This window comes from Ammospiza nelsoni, chromosome 3, assembly GCF_027579445.1.
Source record: "Ammospiza nelsoni isolate bAmmNel1 chromosome 3, bAmmNel1.pri, whole genome shotgun sequence".
NCBI classification, from domain to species: domain Eukaryota; kingdom Metazoa; phylum Chordata; class Aves; order Passeriformes; family Passerellidae; genus Ammospiza; species Ammospiza nelsoni.
This window is the reverse complement of record NC_080635.1, coordinates 31,643,815-31,665,601: the sequence shown is the minus strand read 5'-3', so window position 1 is coordinate 31,665,601 and position 21,787 is coordinate 31,643,815. Positions and strand designations below refer to the sequence as shown.

The following is a 21,787-nucleotide window of genomic DNA, read 5'->3' as shown; positions in this document are numbered from 1 at the left end:
AGCAGCTGTATAATCAATAGTACAGACCTTGCAGGAACAGCCTGAACCTCAGCCTGGCTCCTAATCTGCCAGCACATCCTCATCTCCCTTAGGGAAGAATTGCAACAGAAAGCTTGGGAATGTATTAGTGTGTAGGTAGCCAGAGTGACCACAGATGGGGTGTCAGGCAAACACAAACTAAACAGTAAGTTCTGGGTTGTCAGAGGTAATCCCCGATGGTGGTGCCTTGTCTGAGAGAGCCAGAGCCCAGGCTTTTACAGTATGTGTAATTTTACAGCTGGCAACACACTAAAAAATTTGAGTGCTTCTGTAATGCAGACCTAGTGTGGGGACAACTAGAACAGCATGAATTAACAATTAATGACCAAAATGCAATGTTCCAGGACAAAAGGTAAGCAGCTGGAGTAGACTCCAGCTCTCTGGGTGATTTTAAACAAGATTTTCCTTCTTTGGCTGCTCCCCTCTACCTCATTTCCTTCCCAGCCTGTGCCTGTTCCTTCAAAATACAGCCTGCTTTCATGCCCAGTCCCTGTGCAGCCTCAGAGCTGCTCTGGCCGGTGTGGGAAGGGAGAGGAACTCTGAGGAGGAGTCATGGCAGAGTGGGACTCTGTGTCTCAACATGTGCATGACAAGGGTGGGCTGAACTTGGGCAGGAATGACAGAGATGAGTGCTATGTCCATGCATATATATGCAAATATAGAATATATATGTATGTTACATATATATAGACACACACACACACATGTATTTGTTTAATAGTGCTTTCCAGTACTTTGACCTGAATCACCACAGCAACTCCAGTATCCAGCTCCCTTCAGACTCCCATTTGGAACAGTTATTTTTCATTATGAGAGGGAAAAAGGAAGCATTTGCTAGGCGTGATTACTTTCATAGAATGATAAAACCAAACATCCTCTTTGCCAGTGGGTTTCACAACTGCTTGCTGTGAGGGAAGCAGAGGAGGCAGAAATGTTGGGTTAGTTTGGAAGACCCTTCTGCATTGCTTTGAGCCCTACCCCAAACTTTCTCCTGGCAGCTCAAATGCCATGGAGTCATCACCATTTACACCAGATGAAGTGGTGTTAATGGCAGGGGTATGGCAGTAGCTGATGTGATCCACTGCCCTACACTCAGGGTAGGCTTTTGTTTTAGAGTCTGGTGAGGTTCAGCCAACAGCAGCTTGTGCCACGTAAAACAAAATTATATTTGGCTTTCACACACAGTTCTCTTTAAGTGTTGCTCTTAAGGGCTCAGATGAGGCAAAGCTAACTTAGGGTCTGAGCTGAGTAGCCCTGCAGATCTCATGGTAGAGAGACACGTTCACCCAAGAACATCTTAGGCATCACATGGCTGGCATTGCCCATTCTCTGATGGGTCCATGGAGCAGCTGGACCCATGCTGGAGACCCTGAGGTGGAGAGGAGTGCCAGGAAAAGGGGCCCTGGCACCCCACTGACAGCCCAGGGCTGTTGGCTTTTTTCACACCTACTAGTTTTGGAACTGCTGCCTTGGCCCATTTTCTTGAGGGAGAAGTCAAGAGCAAAGGGCAAAAGAACCAGTTTTGAGTGGTGTCATCAGAAGCCAGCAGCCTCAAGAGCTGCAGGTCTGGGATGGGAAGGAGAGGTTTAGAAAAGACAGGAGTGCTGGGTAAGGGAACATCAGGGGAGGGCTCTGAGGCACTCCCTTCACAAGGGTTCCCCAGCACTCACTGCGCCAAACCTGCCTGTGCCATATCCTAGGCCCAGCCCCTGTGCTGGGGTTTGAGCAAATCTGAGAAGCCTTCCCCAGGGACCTCTAATCAGATATTTTGGGAAAGGCTCAGGGTCAAACACTGGCACATGCCTCAGTGTTGGGCAGCAATACAAGTTCCTCCCTGCCCCAGCCACTGTGAGCACCACTTGCAGGCTGCACCTTGTCACCCCAACCTCAGAGAGAGGGACACACAGGCTCACCCACTGGAGTACTGCAGCTTTATTTGAATGAAACAATCCACGCTGAGAGTCTGTAGGTTACACGGTGGGTGCACTGGGGCTGGGGGAGGTGGTGGATGACGCAATGCTTATAAAACATCTCACCCTGTTTGAAAGGTTCAGTTCAGTCCCTTTGTGTTTTGTGCTTTTAACGTTGTGGACAGCTTGGCATCATGGTGGCAAGAGGGCCCCAGCTCCACTCAGTGTGGCGATGGCACGCTATGAGATGTGGGGTGGGGATGGGACACGACAATGGTGGCAATGAGGGGGTGGGTGCAGATGAGGCTCTGTCCCAGGATCCCCACCTAGGACACTGATAGCAAAAAACCCAAGAGACACCAGAGGACCCCCCTCCCTCTTCCACAGTATCCCCACACACACAGACTTTGTGGGGGATGTTTCCACACTTCTGTCAGGTCAACCAACACTTTCTTACTGGCCTTGGTAGGACGTGTGAGGTGATGCAATCCCACTGGAACTAGATCCCACTGAAGTGGCTCACTGTTGGGCCTGAGCTGGTTCTCCCTGCACCCCAGAAACTGAGGATGGGATTTTGGTGTGATCCCCTTCTATGGGATCCAGGGATGAAGTCTGCTGCTGTCTCTCCAGGCTGGAAATGAAACACTCAGTGAGGGTAAATAAGGAGCAGGGGGATGGAGTGAGAAGGAGTGTGGAAATCACTGTCTGATGCTCACTTCTGGCCAAAGGCAGATGCCACAGTTGTTTCCCCATGAGCCAGTTGTATCTTGGATGATGGTCCCTTTCCTCTGCTGCGTGTATTGTGATACAGGCAGGATGGTTCTGACTGGGGAAAAGACCCCATGCTGACCAAACCAAAGTTTCCAGTCCATCCAGAGATGAGAAATTGTCTCCACGCTGTCAGGCAAGGGCTGCAACTAAAACCACGAAGAAGAACCACATATCTGCAGCATTCTCAGCTTTTAGGGAATGTCTTGAGATGAATGCATGCTGTGGAACTCCCTGCTGTGGAATGAGATGATACAACTAGAAGATCCCAAAAAGTGGAAAGCAGGCCAAACTTTGAAAGCACTGACACTTTACCCAGCTTTAACACCAACAATTACATTAATGTGCTGAGAAGCTGGGGATGGGCAGCAGAGAAGAACAAAGTTTGACGAGAGGAAAAGGTCACCTCCAGCAAACTCTGAGTCTTCTTGTCTCAGGATGCTACATGCATAGGGAAGCTTTGCTCCAAGTCTGTAAATACCTTTCCTCATCAGCATCTGAATTTTCCCAGGGAAATGTCTAGTGTTCACCAGTCCCTTGCTCAGTCTCTGTGTGGTTCGTGCTGCCACCCACACAAAAGACCCAAACACTAGTCCAGTCAATGCCTGTGGCATTTTATAGACAGAATGGTATCTATATTCTCCTCTCAGCACAGTCTAGGTGCTGCCTGAGCTGACCATGCTGCTACAGCTTGGCTGTCACTCTGTTCACTGATACCCACAGCTGGTTCTTGAGAACAAGGCCTAGTGAGACAGAATTTACCAAATGCCCCAGCTCTGAAGTTACTCTGAGCTGGAGCATGGACTGTGGGGAAGGGAAAGGTGCTCCACCAGTAAAAGGGGTCCTATCCCCTCCCTGCTGCATTTCTGGCAGCTGCAACATACCCACAGCTCAGCTTTTGGCTTTGATCCCTCTACAAGTTGCTAAGATAAACACCTTACCAGTGCCAGACCTAAGTGCAAGCAGCACCTGGAAACAGCTTCATCCCAGCACCACATTGCTTGTCAGGGCCACCAAAAGAAAACCTGTGGGTGCCTGCCTGCAGAGGCTGCAATGCAGAGAAGGAAGGGGGGTTGCACTTGCTCTTGGCTGGTTTGGGCTCAGCCTTGAGCTGCTGGAATGCTGAGAACAAAGGAGGTGCAGCTCACTCAGTGGCAGCACAGCACTGCTGACATCTGGGACGTTCTAGCCATACCCAGGGCCTGCCTTTGCTGATGAATTGAGGCTTGCTGTAGTTATGCAACTTCTGAAGATCCTGGAGCATCTCTCAATTGTAACAGCTGGGCTTTACACAACTGGAAGCCACTTCACTGCCTGAACAGCAGGACCAGAGCCCATCTCCCCCAGGCAAAGCTGATCCCCACTGGCTCACAGCAGCAGCACCACCAATGGGGCTTTCATCTTCCCACAGACTTGGCTGGCAGACAGGACAGATGCACATGGCTGGCAGAGCAGACAGGTACCCTTCACTTGGCTCCAAGCTTCAGGCAAGGGCCCAGCCATTACAGCATAAGGCACATCCATCACTATGGGCTTTGGGCACTGGCACTGCCTGGGGATTGGCACTGTATAACAGCTGTCCAGCTGGCCCTGTCTTATACTGAGTTTAGGCCATCCTGGGGGTAAAAAAATCCTACTCTAAGTCAAATATTCATAGCCCAGTTTGCTTTTAGAAAAACAGTTAATGGAAGCACAAAATATTGTCTCATTCCACAGGAGCAAATTGTTTATAGGCTGTAGCAAATGCCAGCAATACCTGGATTTACCACAGACTTGCACAGCTCTCTACAAAAATCTCTAATCACCCAGCTCTACCTTTGCAACAGTAAAGTCAGCATCTTTCCCTTTCCTTTGTTCTCTGTCCCATGCTGGAAACCCCTCACTGAAGGACAGTGCTCACGAGCTGGGACCAGCCCTTTGCAGCTTTCCTCAGGGATCACCCATGGGAGGACAGTGGCTTGCCTGACTTCTTCATGTACAGATGTGCTGAGGATCTGGGGCTGGACTAGTGCATTTTACTGGGAAATCTGGTCTCAGGATGTTACGCTGGCAGTTTATATACAGACACGAACAGAGGGTGCCAGAGCAGATCTAGGTGATCTGGACCCAGCCCCCATTCCCTGCAGCCACACAGCACAGGGACACAGTATATCCTGCTGACTTGCTGTCTGTCTCTGGAGGTCTCTCTCTTTTTGAGAAAGGATCCTTGATGGCAAAGCCACTGAGCATGCACCTGAATCACAGCCCAGGGTCAGGGTGTGAAGCACACATCTCAGACAAAGTGGAGTGGGATGGCACTGCTTTTCCATGGCCAGGAGGTTGTCCTGCAGACTACAGCTGCCTGCAAGCTGCATCCTCCTCCTTTCTGGGATGGTGGGTTGGTCAAAAGGGGCCCTGGGCTGTCCCACAGTGCTCCTTGGGGTGTTTAAACCCTCCAGGGCACAAGTGGTCTGATATGACCATACCAAACTATAAATAGCCATCAGAAGACCCCAAAACCACCTGTGGTGTGCTGGGTGGTGGCAGATGGTCACCAAACTGATATGTGCCTTAATCCCAAGGGAAGAACTGAAAACATCCATGGACCACAGCCATCATTTGGGATGCTGGAGGTACCAAGGCCATTAAGCTCACCGCTGGAAACGAACAGCTGCCAGGTATTACCATGGAGTATACATCTGATCAGGTTAAAATGCAATATCCAGAGCTCTACAGCACTTTTCTTCTGTAAAAGCCTGTTGTCTCAGGATGAGCAGCTATCAGTTGGGCCAAAGCAAATACAGATTATGGTAACAGCCTGCAGAGGGTCCTGCTGCTGCACACTTGTCATTATGAACAGGGATGCACCCCCATTGAGGGCAGTCTGGAAAAGACAACATATTGGGGCAGTTTAAAGGATCAAGAGTGGTCTTTCCCAAAGCCAGGAATGCCAGGAAGCCTATCCTTTGCACAGGAAATACTCACAGTGCAATTTCTTGTCATCATTGAAAAGTGGGGTCCTTCTCCCTGGGTACAAGAGCTGGGCATCAGTAGGGGCAGTGGCACCATGCTCAGCTCGAGGCACAGAGCCCATGTGACGTGCTCCAGTGACATGCCACAGATATGCTCCTCTGTGCCATTGCTAGGACATCCAAAGGCACCCAGAAGGCAAACGGATGTTGCAGCATTTCCAGGGAAAAATGGATATCTGCGTGGTGCTGACAGACAAAGGTGACTAAAACCGCAACATCCTGAAGCAGCAGCTTCCTGAGCTCTCTGCTTTAACAAAAAGGTTTGTCTCAAAGTGGGGTGAGGTGACACCATTTACTCTATGGAGGAGGGAAAATGTCGTGGCTCCTTTGCCTGTCCCTGCCTGGGGCAGCATGAGGACCCCCTGGCAATTCCCATGGATAAAATTCCCTGCCTCAGCCTTGCTGAGAGCTAATGGGGAGCAGGCCTTGCTCCTGACAGTGCCCTGAGGGGACCCCTTCATGCTGGAGACAGGGCTCAGGGCAGTGGTGTAGAGATGCTTCTCCACCAGCACCACTGACTGTCCCCCCAGGCTGAGCAGCACCCAGCACCAACCCAAAAGCTGGGCCCTCCCTGGCACAGAGTGATAGGGACAGGCTGAGGAGGAGGAATCCAGACTCTGCTCTCCCTTTGGGAGTAAAGCAATGTTTTTGTAATTCTGGAGTAGTGCACCCACAGGATTTTGTATAGATAGAAATTAAACTTCAATACTTTGGATAGCAATAGGGAATAAGATACGATTTGTATCATGTTTACTAAGCTCATTCTCATATCTCTAAATTATTTTTGCAAAAAAATTACCAGCCTAAATATCTGAAGCCCCCCCCACCCAGCAATTTTTCCCTGATTGCTCCCATATTTCTTTCCAGAAAAAAACCAGTTCCCAGAAGAAGGGCTCCCTATCACTGTTGCTACAGCCGTTCTCCAGGCAGCACACTGTGCAGCTCTGCTGGAGCAGCTCTGTGTGCCTGTCAATCACAGAATCCCAGAATTTGCTGAGCTGAAAGGGACCCATGAGCAGTTCCCAAACCATTTGTGCACTATGCAAAGTTTTTCATATACATGAAACAATTTTTCACTCTCATACAGCTGGGAAGAGTTGCACTCATGTGCTCCTAATCACTTAACTCCAGATCAAATGGAACATATTATGTCCATCACTTTCCAGTGGCTGATCTTTGTGGAAGAAAAATAGTCTATTATTATTACCAGCCAGGAACTGCATTTCGGGGCAAGCAGCAGGAATTGATGTTCAGATTGTTAAAAGCCATGGATTAAAGTTCTGTTGATGACCTGCTATTTGGACTTGCACGGAACTGTAGAAAATGAAAATTAAAAAGTATATTTTTCAGAATACGATGAACAACTACAAAAAGAGATTTCAAATGTAAAGTTTCTTTGTAAGCCCCACTTGTAACTACACAGTAGCATTCACTACTTCTAATATCTACAACTTATACCCAGGAGCCTGCACACTCACATATTTCCTGTTCTACACCCTGAAAAAAAATGAAATTGAGTATATATTGGCTAACACCCACACAGCATTCTTCCTAATGTATTTCTACAACTACCAAGCAGAGGTCTCCTTGTAAATAAAAGCAGTCTCTTAAATTTATATTGCACTTTTCTTCTGCAGGGACTTTCATACTATATACAGGAATAATATCCACCGTTGCTGAAATGCAGCCACTTCTGGAGTGGAATAAAGCAGCTACTTCATAGGCACAGAGCAACATAAAACATCAGGAAGAGAAACATAACATTGGGACTGCAGCAGATATTTAAGAAGACAGACAGTAATTAAGTTTAAGGACTGTAATTTAGCCAGAACAGTGTGAAAAATGTGAAGGGATCTTTAATTGGAAGGGGTAAGGAGCATGGCTTTACATCTCACCTGGGACGCATTACCTCCACAAGGAGACTTGCCTCTCAAGCATGGGGTAGAAAACCACAAAGAAGAGGGACCCTGCCTCCCCTCCACCCTATCACTGCACATCTTCCCATCCCTGCTGCTGAAGTGCCTCTTTCCCCTCATGCCATCTCTCAGCACATCTGCCAGGGAAATGAAGTCTCTCCTGTTGTCCTCAGTACTTCTGAAAAGTAGGGGCACTTCTGTTAATGACTTTAACCCAAACTCACTGCCAGCTGCTTTCTAGCCAGAGATAAAAGAGCAGAGGTCAAAGTGGAAAGGGGCTTCCTGAGACTTTTACTGAAGCTGAAGGACACCTGACAGCAGGAGAAGGCTTCATCTCTGGCTGGGACAACCTCCTTGCTCTGCCCGGCATCTACAGCCACCAAAGGGCTTCTTGCCCCCTGTGCCACGGCTTGGTGTGGTGAGGCTCTTACAGCTTTCCTCACAGGGGCTGGCAACAGGGCATGGACTCCCTCCCTGCAGGCACCCCTGTGTGGTGCCCTTTTGCTGACACTTGCCTCACAGGTAATGCTTTTTCCATCATCCTGAACCTTCAGGCTGCACCTCCCCAGCCCCACAGCACCTCTGATGCCCACTAAACACCAGCAAAACCTGGGTGCTTGTGCAAGCTGGGCTGAGCAGTCTGTAGAAGCAAACTCACAAGGCCTCTGCCTCAGAGCTCAGAAGGTGAGATGGTTGCCCTGGGCTATCTCTTACTGATGGGGAAGCACTCCTGTCTCCACCTTCTGCCCAGCAGAAGCCTCCTGCAACCAGCAATGCAACACAAATGTTTTGCTGCTGGCAGATCAGGAGCCATTGTGAAGCACCCAAGCGCCACTGGAAAGCACGTCTCTCTCCTAGGAGTGAAAGTGGACTCCTGCCAGGAGTGGGGTGATGACTTCTGACCTCCAACAAGCACAGAGGAAAAGAAGAGCACAGGGCTGAAAGAGCTCAGCCTAAAAAGGCAGCCCTGGCTGCCCATGAAAATGGCAACAGGCAGCAAGACACAGAATTGCTGTTGGCACCCTCCGCACCCCATGACACTGCCTGGCCCTGGGCAACAGCCATGGCTTTCCTGGTCAAATGTGCACTGTGATTGAGGCCTGGGCTCGGGAGGGAGGAGTGGAGACAGAAAAGACACAGTCCCAATTCTTGGAAATGGAGAAAAGCAGAATGAGCTGGGGAGACCTGTATCATGCCCTCCCCCTGTCTTGCAAGGCCTCCTGCGAAGAAGGTCCCCTTGTCCCTCAGAGCTGATGTCTTTCTCTCTCTGATGGTGGCTGGATTTCCTGGGAGTTAAGGAAGAGCTTTCCCCCTCCATCAGTGAAGGCAATGAGGCCCCAGCCATGGCTGGACACTGAGCAATGCAGGAGGCAGTTAATACATTCAGGTGATTTCAGACAAACGTGGCTGTCTTAGAGAAGCTGATATTTAATCAGAAATGGCTAAGGTGCCATGAGTACTGCAGTGAAACAGCTATCTTATCTGTGGTGCTCCAGATAGGGATTTTGGATGGGGTATCCCTTAGGAGGAAGAGTCACACTTAATTAATTGCGAGCGTGGGCTAGTTCACAGCCTTGTGGGGCTAACTCTGCCCTGTGCAGGGAGGTAAGTCATGCCCAGAGCTGCCACCAGATGCAACAAGGCTATCACAGCTCCTGTTTGGCTGGTGCAGGGCAAATCCTTCTCCTGGAGGTTCATTTGCCTCCACCTTGAGGATGTTGGGCCAAATCTGCTGCAGGTCTGCAGCAAGGAGAAATACCACCTTTACCCACTCATGATGCCATCAAGAAAAAGGTGAATTTCCCCCATCCCTGCTCCCTTGTTCCTCAGTGGCAAACAGCACCACAGCTCAGCACAAGCCTCTCTTTTGGGCCAACTTCCTGCCTGAATCCTTCTTGGAGCCGTTTCTTGCGCTGACAAAATTCAGCAACCTCAGCCCTGAGCAGTGATGCTGTTGCCACCTTTTGCCCACCCTGCAGTGAATGCACTGTGCATGTAAAAGGCCTTGGGAGATGAGAGGGCAGCATTGGAGCTGCCTGAACTGCCAGCCCAGGGGTTGGGTCATGAGCACAGGACTTGCTGCCTGGCTAAAGAACATTTAAATGCCTGAATCTTCCCATAATCCAGAAAACTTGAGGTGGAGGAAATAATGGAATAAAAACCAAAATAAATAGGTAACAAAATACAGGCAGAGAAGCAATTGTGGGTTTGGGGCTGAGGCATTTGCCATCCCAATATTCACAGGGGGAAGCCAATGTGCAACTGCTCCACCCTTCCAGTCCCATCCTGTCACATCCCATCCCTCAGCCCCAGAGAGACCAGATTTTCTGTCTGCAGCTCAGACCTGATCCCTATCCAGCAAGAGTGCTGAGAGACAGACAGAGGCTCTTGGAGGCCCCTGTTGCAGCTGGATCCAGACAGGACTTCCCCACTCAGCGTGGTCCATGCCATCGGTCCCTTCCTTGCTCCATCTTCTTCAGGCTGGGGGATGAGGAGAAGCACAGAGCGGTGGGGAAAGGCCAAAGCAAACCACACTGGGGGCAACTAAGTACATGAGAGCCTGGGAGATGTGGATGGATGGAGACACTGAAGCACATGCGGTGCGAAGAAAGGCGCTCCGGCCGCCGGCACGCGGGGCAGCTGCTGCCCCACAGACGGGGCCGGTGCTGCAGCCGGAGCGGGGCAGCCCCAGCCAGTGGGAAAGCATGAGGAGACAAGGGGAGTACTGCAGGATATCATCCACTAAGCTGTGGGCTCTGCAGCAAAGAAGGTAACTGTTCTGGTAGAAATTTGTGCTTTAATATATTTTTGTTTGTTTGTTTAAAACAAGTTCTCACTTCCCTGAGGAAGCCCTGTCCGACATTCCCAAGGAAACATGGGTGTGTTTTTTTTCTTCTTTCATTTGCTCTTCACATTTCTTCATTCCCAATTTTTTGTGTTTCGTTCCTTCTTTTCTCCGTGTGTGTTTCTTTCCTTCCTCTCTCTCTCTCTCTCACTCTCTCTCGTGCACGTGCTTTTTAAAAAAAGTTTTGTCTTTATTTTTAAATTTTGTTCTAGACATTATGACTTTCTCAAGGAGTGCTCCAGTTCTGAACCAGATCCCTTTGCATGGTCATGCCTGTCAGTCTTTGGTAACATATGGACACTTTGGTGTGCCAGTGAGGAGGGGAGGAAGGAGCAGAGGTGGCTGAGTAGGAAAGGAGCAGGAATGTCTTGGTCCGAAGACAGGAGCGCTCGCTTGCCATCATCTGAGCAGCACGTAAAGGAAGAAAGTCAATGGGCCACAAAGCCAAGGGCTGTGCAGGGCTGGGACACCGCTTCCTGGAAGAGCAACAGCTGCCAGCCGAGAAGGGAGAAAAGAATTAGTGATGGGACAGATACAGACCTCATCACACAAGTCAGCACACATCTAGGTCTTCTACAAGCCTGAAGGACAGAGAGTTCCCTGATCTTTTGGAAGATGCTTTGAGACTTTCCTGGACATTTTCAACGTTCCCCAAAACTAACTTTGGAAAAAAGGTTGAGTCTTAGACTCTTTTGCAGTCCAATCCTTTCTTCCCCAGAGCTTTCAATCTGAGTCAAACAAAAGACTCTCATTGTGTTATGGTTATATCCTAGGGTAAAATAAAACTTTATATGCACCTAAAATTTTGAAAATTTTACAGTGTTCTGACTTTTGTTTCCCTCTTCACCTCTGGAGTTAAGAAAATTGCTAGAAGTGACTCTTTGAAGTTTTTCTTGCTTCAAAAATAAATAAACCAAACTGAAGCTTGTTCTCAGGTGCCAGTCTGGCTCTGGTTTGCATACCCTGAACATCTGCTCTCTGGCCCAACTGGGGCATACTATCAAGGGCACAGGCAGGACTAGGGCAGAAGGCACACCAGGAATTCCCACCCCATGCCTACGTACTGCTTACACACACCTCGCCGTGGCTGCAATGCATGGTGCACCCAACAGTGGAGTTGTCTCCATCACTGCAGCACTGGCATCACTTTATGTGGTGGACTGGAAAGGGGCTGGTGGAATTTAGCCTGGCTGTGCCGCTCTGCTCAGATAGCAATGGAAAGCAGCAGAGTCATCCCTTGTTCCAAAGAGCAGATTGTTTTTTTTCTTAGAGTAGGACTGACTTAACACTACAAAGGCCATTAAAGACTGCAGAAGGTCCCTCTCCTTTCAAAGCTTCCCCAACTAAGTTTCCAGGAACTGAGGTATTGGAGAAGTCCTTCTCTTATTGGGGATGACACCTCCTGGTTGTGGTTGTTCCTTTGACTCTTGCTAACTCTCGACTGCATAGAACAAGCCCAAGAGTCTGATAGCCCCTCTGGTGACTCCTGCTGGTGGGGTCAACCACCCCATTGAGTCCCACCAACACATCAGCGTGCTCTGAAATCAGCTGTGCAGTGTGTGAATGCACTCCTACCAGCTTGTTTGCCTCTGAGGCAGGCACAGTCTCACCCTTATTCGGTCCAATTGCCTTCCTTGGGCAGTCTCCCTTTTTCAGAGTGACGTCATCGATGGCAATGTCCCCCTCGTAGCTGGTGCCCCGGACACCTTCAAAGATGATCTACAAGCAGAGCATGGGAGAGAGCCCAGCGTGAGGCTGCAGGTGTGGAGGGCCCCTCATGCACTGCAGGGCTTCGCAGAAGTCAGCAGGACACAGAGCAGATCTTATCAGGCCCCTAAGAGAATTATTTCCTTCTCGTTTCTCCAACATTCATAGGCTCTGGAAAGCCAGATCCCACTGTTTATGGGACCAACCTCTTTGTACTGAGCGTCTGTGCAGTAATAAATGAGCATTAGAGCTCTGATTTATTACATGTCCTGCTCTAACAAGCCAACCAATACTGAACAGAACTTTCAAGAGTAACTACATTCTTATTTACTATTTTGAAGTGTCCAAAAGCACACTGGGCATTTTGCCACAGTGCCACAACTTAACCAGCCTGTGCAGGGCAGCTCTCACAAACAACTCTACAACAGCAAAGTAGCCTGTTGGGTAAAAACCTCAGCCATAAAAGCAGCCCACTGTCTGGGTACATATAAACAATTTAATGAGCACATGCAGAGTGCCCAGCTCATTTTCATAAGAGCTCCCAGTGCCCTCCCTTGTGCCCCACCAGCCCCTGTGCTTCAGAGGAAGACGTCTGCCAGGAAATCTACATGAATGGCCCACAGACAGGGCAGGTGGCTCCTTGACTGTGGGCTTGGCTTACCTGGAAGGGCCCAGGGGGGTTGATGGGCACATGTGCTTGCTGCCACACGTTTCCCCGATTGCCACTGAGGGACCAGACCTGGGTGTCGATGGCTCGCTTGTTCCGCACGCGAACCAGCAGGTTCAGGGAGCCTGTAGGAGAGAAACAGCCCTCTTGGCATGCTGGGGCAGGCAGCCAAGCCTGCCTGCTGGGCTGGCTCCTGGCACAGCTCTGGGCTCAGCCCCAATCCATGGCTGTAAGCCCCAGCTGGCCCAGGGACAGCCTGCAGAGCCGCAGTGGCCATCTCTGAGGGGAGCCAGCTTTCTCCTGTGTCCATGGGTAAGTGCCACTGGCAATGTTTCATCCACCTGGCCTTTCCTAGGGAAGCACAGATTCAGACAAAGAGGGGCAGGATGAGGAAGAAGCAGTGTGCAGCATGGCTGGGGTGGCATGAGAAGGGGCTGGCAGAAATGCTAGCTGCCAGGGACCTCCTGCTGGAAGCTGTCTCCTGCTCTCCATGAAGGCAGCATGGTTTTGCCTGGCCAATCTTGAACTTCCCTGAGGAAAGCAAGTTCTTCTACTGTCCAGTATGAACCTCCAGCACTATGGAGCAACTATATGATGTTCCTTATCATATAATCTAATACTATGAAAAGATTTTGGTTCCATTATCTTTGAATTTTCCCTTGAAACAGCTGGGGGCCAATGGCCGACAGCAACCTCCTCTTTGCCAGACTGAGCACGTCCCTTAACTTCTCTTCCTAAGGACTTCTGCTCCTGGCCCTTGACCATCCTGCTGCCCTTGTGCTGGGCCTCACCAATTTCTCCACATTCCACTTGAAATGGGGAGCCCAGAACATGTATTTGCCTCCCCCTGTTCACCACTGACACCTGAAATATGCAGTGCAGCTAACAGGGCTCTCCCTGCTCTTTCCCTGGCCATCAGCTATGGAAATATAACCAGTGTCCCCATTCACCACTTGCCCTGGGAGCAGCCTTGAAGTGAGCAGCTGTTCCTTGAAGCACCAGACAGTGTTGCCTGTTCCACACCACCTGGTACCATCCCAGCCCAATGTTTTCAGAGGTTCACAAAGATCCTGCAAATCAATGCCGATTTCAAGTTCTTTCAAAAAAAACAACAATTCCCAAAAGGTTTTGTCTATCATTAAACCAAAATCAAAGCCAACAAATCTCAAAGCATTTCCAGTTCTCACTTTGAAAACAGTGTCACAGCTTCCTACCCTACACCCACTCACAAAACCATCTCAGTTTGTCTTACTGAAACATTTTGTTAGCATGCCCTCAGATTACTTATTTTCCTTTTTTGCTTCAGTGAAAAACATTCAGAGTTAAACATTCAGTCAGGGTTGACCTGAAACACTTTTTTTTTTCTCAAGAAATCAATCAATCACAAGTCTAGTCATGCTGTTGCTCATCAGGGTTTCTAGTCTCCATACACAGCTATATTACACCTGAGAGTATGTAGGAAATAGTAACCCTTACTTATCCATCTGTAGTCTATCTGCACTTGGGATGCTGCCTTCCCACATGGCTCTCCCCTTTGGAAAAGCAGCAGAATGAGGTCAGAGGAAGAGACAGGGAAACAGACTTTCCTGTATAACCTCCCTCCTATACGATTCCCCCAAATCCTTCATTCTTGGCACATCCACCCTAGGGGCACTGTGTGAAGGACAGGCACCTGGAAACACTCCCATCAAGCACCTGGCTGTCAAAAACTGAGAGATACATTGCAGGGAGTTCAGGTCATGATAAAGATTATGAAATGTTTAGATTCTTAGTGAATGACTTGCAAGGAAAGGTTAAAAAAATGAAATATGTATATAATTTAGTGAAATGAGTATAGAAAACACATTATTTTCTGGAAATATTCAAAAGCACTAACTGAAAGGCAAGGTGAGAAGACTAGATGAAGTCCTGACAGGACATAGACAGCATACCCAATCCCCCTCCCTGGTGGTACTCAGTTTGGGATGCACACCATACCCTAGGGCAAGGATAAAAATAGCTTCTTTCTCTCTCTCTCTTGACCAGCTGGCACTGCACAACCTCGGAGAATCCAAGCCAGTGAGACCTCCCTCCTGGAAACCCATTGCCACAGATAAGAGAAGTCACTATAGGAATCTCTGGCAAAACCAGCTTTGAGCTGCTGATTTCTTGGCATCTTCCATGCCCTCAGCAGCTTCCTATGAAGGAAAGTCTCTCTAAGGATACCCAGCCCTCATGGAGCCCCTTGTCCAAACTGACAGCTCAGGCAGGAACTGCATAACCCCATAGATCAATGTCAACAGGAGTGTGTTCAGAGCAGCTAATTACAGACACCAGGGCCCGTGAGGTGAGGGATTGAGAGCAAATGAAGAATTAATATGGAGCTGCTAGCAAGCAAGGATTAAAAACAACCATTGTCTATTCTATCCTCATTTGGGGACTTGTAGCTAGTATTTGCTGCACAATAGCCTGGCTGAGTAGTCAGCACTGGGACAAATCACGCAGCAAACGAACTTTGATGCCCTAGGAAAAAAGCAAAGGCGAGATAGAAAGAAACCCAGAGAAGCATCTGGAATGCAAATTAGTGCCTCCAAAGCACTGGCTGTGAATGCCTGGCCTAAACCCAAACCAAGCCTGAGCACATCCTGGCTGACAGCTCTGTGTCCTTGCAGCATCAGGAAAAACAACCTTTTGGCCCCCGAATTCCCTAATACAACAATACTGAATATGAGCAGGCATTCTTCAAATGGTTTACAATTGGAAAGGAATCTCCCTTATCTACTCACAACATGCAGCGTTTCACTACTGTCTACACATGGAAAACTGAAGGTCAAAACAGAGGAGCAGCAATCCCATGGCTGTCTTAGAAGTCAGTCAGAGTTGTGAAGGGCAGCCAGCTCTCACAGCCCTACCTGCAATCCCTGCTAAGTTACAGAGGTTTCCTGAGACTGGGAAGGAACTACAATACCTCCATTTTCCAGTAACTCTGGGAGGCATGGAAGAGGCTTCTGGATGTGAAACAGTGATGAAACCTCTATCCCATCTGAACTGAGTCCACAGTGTTGTAGTTGTTAAATTTGTGCAGCTCTTCTACTTTACACCCTTCTACCACCTGTCAGTCTGCCACCAGTTGCCAGTAAATTTAAGGGCACATAGCCTGTGATGGAGGTACCTATAAATGAACCTCCAGATCTGCACTCTAGGCAGAGCCATGAAACATTGCAGACTTGGACTATGGGAATCTCCAAGTCATCTTCCTTTCCAGTGCCTACAAACAGAACTGTGACCTGCTCTCCAACTCCTCATCAGTGGAGGTGAGAAAGACCCATCAGTGCCAGTTGGTGCAGTCACCTTTTTTGCCTGGTTTCACACTGCAGCCATGCCTGGTTTCCTCTATCAGAGTCCAAAGCCAGCTGGACAGTTTTGTTCCCTATTTCTCTCCTTGCTGCCCCATCTCCATCTCCCCTGCCTGGCACTTTCTAAGGGCACCTGCTGGTGAGGCACACAAAAAGTTAGACCAAGTTAGACCATCTATCTGCTGCTATATTTCTCCAGCCAACCAGAGAAAGACAAACAAAAGGGAAATCCCAGGACACCAAGAATACTGTTGTTACCTCTTCCCATACACGGCAATCTTTGCATTTGTCTTGTAATCTGTATTATTCTTTCTTCCCAGTCAAAAGGGAGAATAAAGGCAAGTGATGAGTGATGAGGAATTAATTACAGGCAGAGCCAGCTGTACCTTCTGCTGGCTGCCTTGAAGACCAGAGCTGGCATTTCAAAAAACTGGCACTCACACAAAAGACCAGCTGTGCTGCCAGATAGAATAACCCAAGGGATGCCTTTAAATGTTACCTTCTCACAACAAAAAAAAGTATTCACTCAGTTTCCACAGGAGGGGGACTTGATGGTCATGCTGAATTGCAGAGTAGCTCCAGAAGAGCTGGTCCGGGAGCTCTGGGAGGGATGCAGGGCCTGCAGGGGCAGGGCCATCAGCGCAGTCGGTGTGGGATGGCAGAGAAGGTAGAGGGTTCCTCAGGAGCTCTCTTGGGGAGTTAATGCAGGGGATGGGGTGGGGAAAAGGCTAAGGAACAGCTCAGTTTACATGGCTCAGATGGAAGGCAGGCAGCTGGAGCAGTCAGGAAGCAAAGGGAGCATGCCACCACGCACTGAGAGATGGGGTGCCATGCCAAGTGCAGCAGAGCTCTATGGGATGGGTAGGGAAGGCTGTTGGAGTCACAGCCTGGAGCTGGCACACAGCCTGGTCTCACTGCATCTGCCTGCTGCACTCCTGTAAGATCCTTGCTCCAGTATGGGGCAGTCTCAGGAGATCAGCTATGGATGAGAATTCCCAGCTGCAGCTCCAGTTTAGATTTGGCACCCAACTGGGAACTCAGGGCTGAAAGCCCCCATGGAAATTCCCATGGCATTTCCAGTCCAGGCCAGACAGATTGAGGCAAGAAGCTGACTGATTGCAAGAGACATCCAGTAGCTAGAAAGAGATTCACAGTGTGGAGAGGACTTAGACCTTGCATAGCTTAGCAGAGTCATCTGTAGACCCAAAATGAGGGTTAAAACCAATCCAGGGAGAAAAGAGCTCTTACATTTTCTAACAGGGGCTCTGAGCACTTCTTTGAGTGTTTAATGTTAATGCCACTGATCAGAAACTAAAAGCCCAAAGCTCAGTGCAGGCAAATACCAGGAGTCAGTGACAGTCTCCAGAAAGAACCTATTACTGTTTATAATCTCCACAACAAACACAGGTCTCTCTCCCTCTCATTTAAATGGATGCTAATGAATAGCAGTCAGCATCAGGCTGGTTAGGAGCTGGGGGGAAAGTTATTGCTCTGAGAGCTAGAGAGCAGAGGGTAGAAAAACAATTGTAGCACAGATAGAGATGCAGAAATAATACCAAGTGGTACTGACTCATAATTTCTAGGAATGTAAGTTGTCTTTTCGCCATGGTAGGATGTATTTACTCATTCACAGTCTCTCAGGATGCTTCACAAATTACCATATGAGGAGTAAGACAATTAAAGCCTCTGGGCTGCTTTCCACTTCTGACTGCAGAGAACTTTTATTTCTACATGTATGTCACTGTTCTCAGCTTGGTGTGCAGGGCCCCCTCTGTCCAGTCCTAGGCTCACTACACAGACCTGTTTCTGCAGCCACTGCTTAGCTAACTTCAGAGCAGGAGGGTTCAGAGAGCTCATCCTGGTCAGAGTTTGGAAAGCTCCATGATCCCACCTCTACTCCCAAGGCATCTGCATTGGGGCATGGAGAACATTCAGCCTGTGCTGCCAGCTGATTGCTGTGGGACACTCAGTGCTCTGGTACAGCAGGGAGGCTGTGGAGAAAGGAATCAGGGGAATCAAAGCCTCCTGTTTCCTGTTGTATCTAGGACTTTCTGGGGATATAAACAGCAATAAAGTAAGTTTTGATTGGCAATGTTTCCCCTACAGCAAACCTGCGAAAATTACTTATATATGGCTACAGGGAATTTTCTTTGGAGTTAACTGTGGATTTCAAAAACCCATAGAAACAAACACATTTCCACCTCTGACCTCCTAAACCATCATCAAATGAGGCTGGGCTTGAAGCAATATTCCCTGACATGGCAAAGCCAATTGCACAGATTGATCTATGATCCATCACTATCTATCTGACCAGTCTGGCATGTACGGGAACTTCGGGACAGAGGGAATGTGCCAGCAGAGAAGCAACAACACTCTAAAAAGGCAAAGCAGACATATGGCTGGGCTCCTGGGGAGACACACTGGGCAGGGGAGACCTGGGCCCTGCAGACAGTGGGGTAAGTGCAGTGGTATTGTCGTGGCTGTCTCATGATAGGGAATAATGGGAGGAAGGCAGGGAAGCTACAGCTATAGCTCCTTCTCTCCAGCATATCCCCACCTGTCTGTGTACATAGAGAGCAGATGGTGATATGGCAGGAGCAGACTCACAATGGAGCTATGCTTGAGCTCCTTTGCTCATTTGATCTACCAGTCTAATTAGAGAAACTGTTAGCATAGTGAGATGAATGATACAAGGCTTCCATCTTTGATACTGTGTTTATAGAACAAAATCCTGGCACCCCTTTTCATGGAAAATTCCCTGAGAAACTGTGACCAGTAACAGGCTTTCTATGTGTGGGCAACAGGATGTGGTTTAAGAAATTCAAAAGAGGGAGAAAAAAGATCTCCACACTCCATCCACTCCATCATGTTAAATTTATGCTATCTCAGAAGAACAAAGGCCCATCTGATATGCAGCTAGAACAAAGCAGAGGGAGGACACAGGGAGGGTGACTCAGTGGTAAGTTCAGAGCTGGTCACTTGTTGGGGCTGTGTAGGAGCCCAGTGCTGCTGCTGACCCAGGTGCTGGGCAGGGAAATGGATACTCTCATTCATTTCTCTGTGCAGCTGCTGGCAAGCAGGATGGGAAGACGCTGATGGGAGCAGCTCCTTCCCTCTTTCCTGCTGTGGCTGCTGGTTCCCAGAAGTGCTGCCTTACAGAGGAGAGGCCAGCCTGGGGGAAAATCATAGAATTGTTTACATTGGAAAAGACCCTCAATATCAAGTCCAACCATTAAAAATAAGAGTTTGATAATGTCTTAGGTTACAAATGCATGATGTGGCTGGGGGGGGGGGGGGGGGGGTGTATTCTATTGCCATCTGTTGGAGGTGGGGCAGTCATCTTCTGTTAATTGGGCCAGCTGTTAAAAACAGGTAGGGCAGTTTTCTTTATCTCTTCCAGACCAATCCTCCCTCTGGGGAGATATTTTCTGTTAATGGGCCACTGAGTCTCACTGCATGACTGATAAAATTATATCATCCCCTTGTGAGATGCTCCACCCAGGGGAGGAGCCAAGCATTACTACCCAGATATAATCTGAGATTTGGAACATGAGAGCAGCCTTTTCCCCCTGGATTCCCAGAGGAAGACCAGGCCTCTCTGCACCACCATTGGCCCTTCAGAGGAAAACTCCACCCTTCCACAGGATCATTGCTCCAACAGAACCACATCTGCCACTCCAGGAGGACTGCAGCCACCATGTAATTGGACTGCTACCAACATCCTGACCAACAGTGTCAGGTCATATTCTGGCTCTGTCATTGTTGTTCGGCATTACTGCATTTTTATTTGTTTTCTCCTTTATTATTTTTCCTAACAAAGAACTGTTATTCCTACTCCCATATCTTTGCCTGACAGCTCCTTAAGTTCAAAATTGTAATAATTAGGAGGGAGGGGGTTTACATTTTCCAATTCAAGAGAGCTCCTGCCTTCCTTGGCAGACATCTGCCTTTTCAAACCAAGACAGATAAACCTAGCAAGAAGGAGTTCATGTATAGGCAACTTTTCCCACCAATTTTGTAGACTCAAAAAACAGAGTGAACCATAGTGCATTTGTGAGGTCTGTTTGCTCCTTGTTCACCCTCTGTTTCATGACATGCCCAGATGCCTTCAGGCAATGCTCTCTCTCCTCCCAGCTTTGATAAGGGGCCCTTTGATCTTTGGGACCAGAGACAGCTGGGTCCTTTGCGGAATTCATGCGCTCAGCTCTCAGGCTGAGAGCACGCACTGTGCTCAACACTCTCCAACGAGCTGAAACAAAGTCTGCTTCATAGACACTGCCAGGTTTAAAAGAGCACAACAGCCAGACAGGGGACTCTGCCTGTCTCCCTTCTGAGGACAGGCTTTGCAAAGACCTCAGCAAGAAAGGAGGGAGCCTCCCAAACGCCCAAAATACAAAAGATGTGTGTGAAAGGGCTGCTGACAAAACGCCTGCAGACACTGATGTACTTATGCTGAGGAAAATTTTGCCTGTCTCCTCTCTATCCCTATTAACAATTTCCCTATTTCCCCATCATCACCCTGTCTGTGCTGTCTCAGTCTTGGGAGCCAAGCACAGCAGCTGCAGGGCTGCAGGGCTTGGAGCAGACGGGCTGTTTTACTGCAATGCTGAAGCCAGTGAGACAGCAGGAAGGAGCAGCTGAGATCACATTTCTTCCTGCTGAACTGAGGACACCACTCAAAAGCTGTTCTCTGGTCTCATCCTCTGCCTGACCCAGGGAGATGTGAGAGGATGAATGGTTCAGGCCTTGAAAGTGATTTGCTGCAGGAAGGCTGTTTGTTAGAACAGGCTGCGCTCCCAGCTTTGAGCTCCCAGCTTTGAGCTGGGATGCATTATAGGATGCATTGTAGCAAGAGACTTTCCCCACTTCATGCCCTGTGGTTTTGCACCACAAAACTCCAAGGCAACTAGCTGAGACAGTGAGACTCCAAACCTGCAACTGCAAACTCCTTCAAGTGTTGGGGTGCCTGTCATCCTTGCAGAGCTCTCTTTGGGAGACAAAGTCACTCCTAGAAGTGATGGTGATGACTGACACTTGTTGAGCATTTCTTTGATTTTCTGGGCTGCATTTCCATACATTACAAAATCACATCTGGCTGAAGTTCAAGTACAGATAGGGATGGATGCACAAGTAGGGTATCATGGTTTGCACTCTGTCCCCATAGCCTTTCTCCTGTCAGAACACCCAGGAGAGTGTCCAGATGTGCACCTGCAATGACCAACAGTGAAATAATAATGGTCTGTGGAGAGAATAGAAGAGTGACAAGGGAGTGCTGAAGAAGTAGCTGGATATGCTCTGAGAGCTCCTGTTTCCTCTTCAGGGTGTGTTAAGTTTTGTATATATCAATTTCAGAGTCTGAATAATTGATGCAACACCTGATGTCTCAGGAGATGATCAGGTTGCAGTGTATCCTTACAGCTCCTCAGCTTTGCACAAGGCTGCTGCTGTGATTGAAGTCTGAATGGAAAGATGTTCTGCTGAATGAAGAGAAGGGGGATCACAGCAAATGTCCATCAGAGGAATAACTGTCTCCAATCAGGTGATCAGGGGCAAAGAAAATCTGTGGGGATTCAGGGCAGCTGCAAATGA

The 21,787-nt window shown here is 48.7% G+C and overlaps 1 protein-coding gene across 1 annotated transcript in view; it reads right to left on the bottom strand.

Annotated features, from left to right (window-relative positions):
• Positions 1 to 10,209: 10,209 nt before the first annotated feature.
• MDGA1 (MAM domain containing glycosylphosphatidylinositol anchor 1) overlaps positions 10,210 to 21,787 on the bottom strand; it is a 140,390-nt gene continuing 128,812 nt past the window's right edge. Inside the window, exons 16-18 of the mRNA XM_059468942.1 lie at positions 12,858 to 12,988; positions 12,100 to 12,208; positions 10,210 to 10,980 (exon numbers count right to left, since the gene is read on the bottom strand). Of these exons, the coding sequence (XP_059324925.1) occupies positions 10,889 to 10,980; positions 12,100 to 12,208; positions 12,858 to 12,988 (332 nt within the window). The 3' untranslated portion in view covers positions 10,210 to 10,888. The remainder of the gene's footprint in view (positions 10,981 to 12,099; positions 12,209 to 12,857; positions 12,989 to 21,787) is intronic.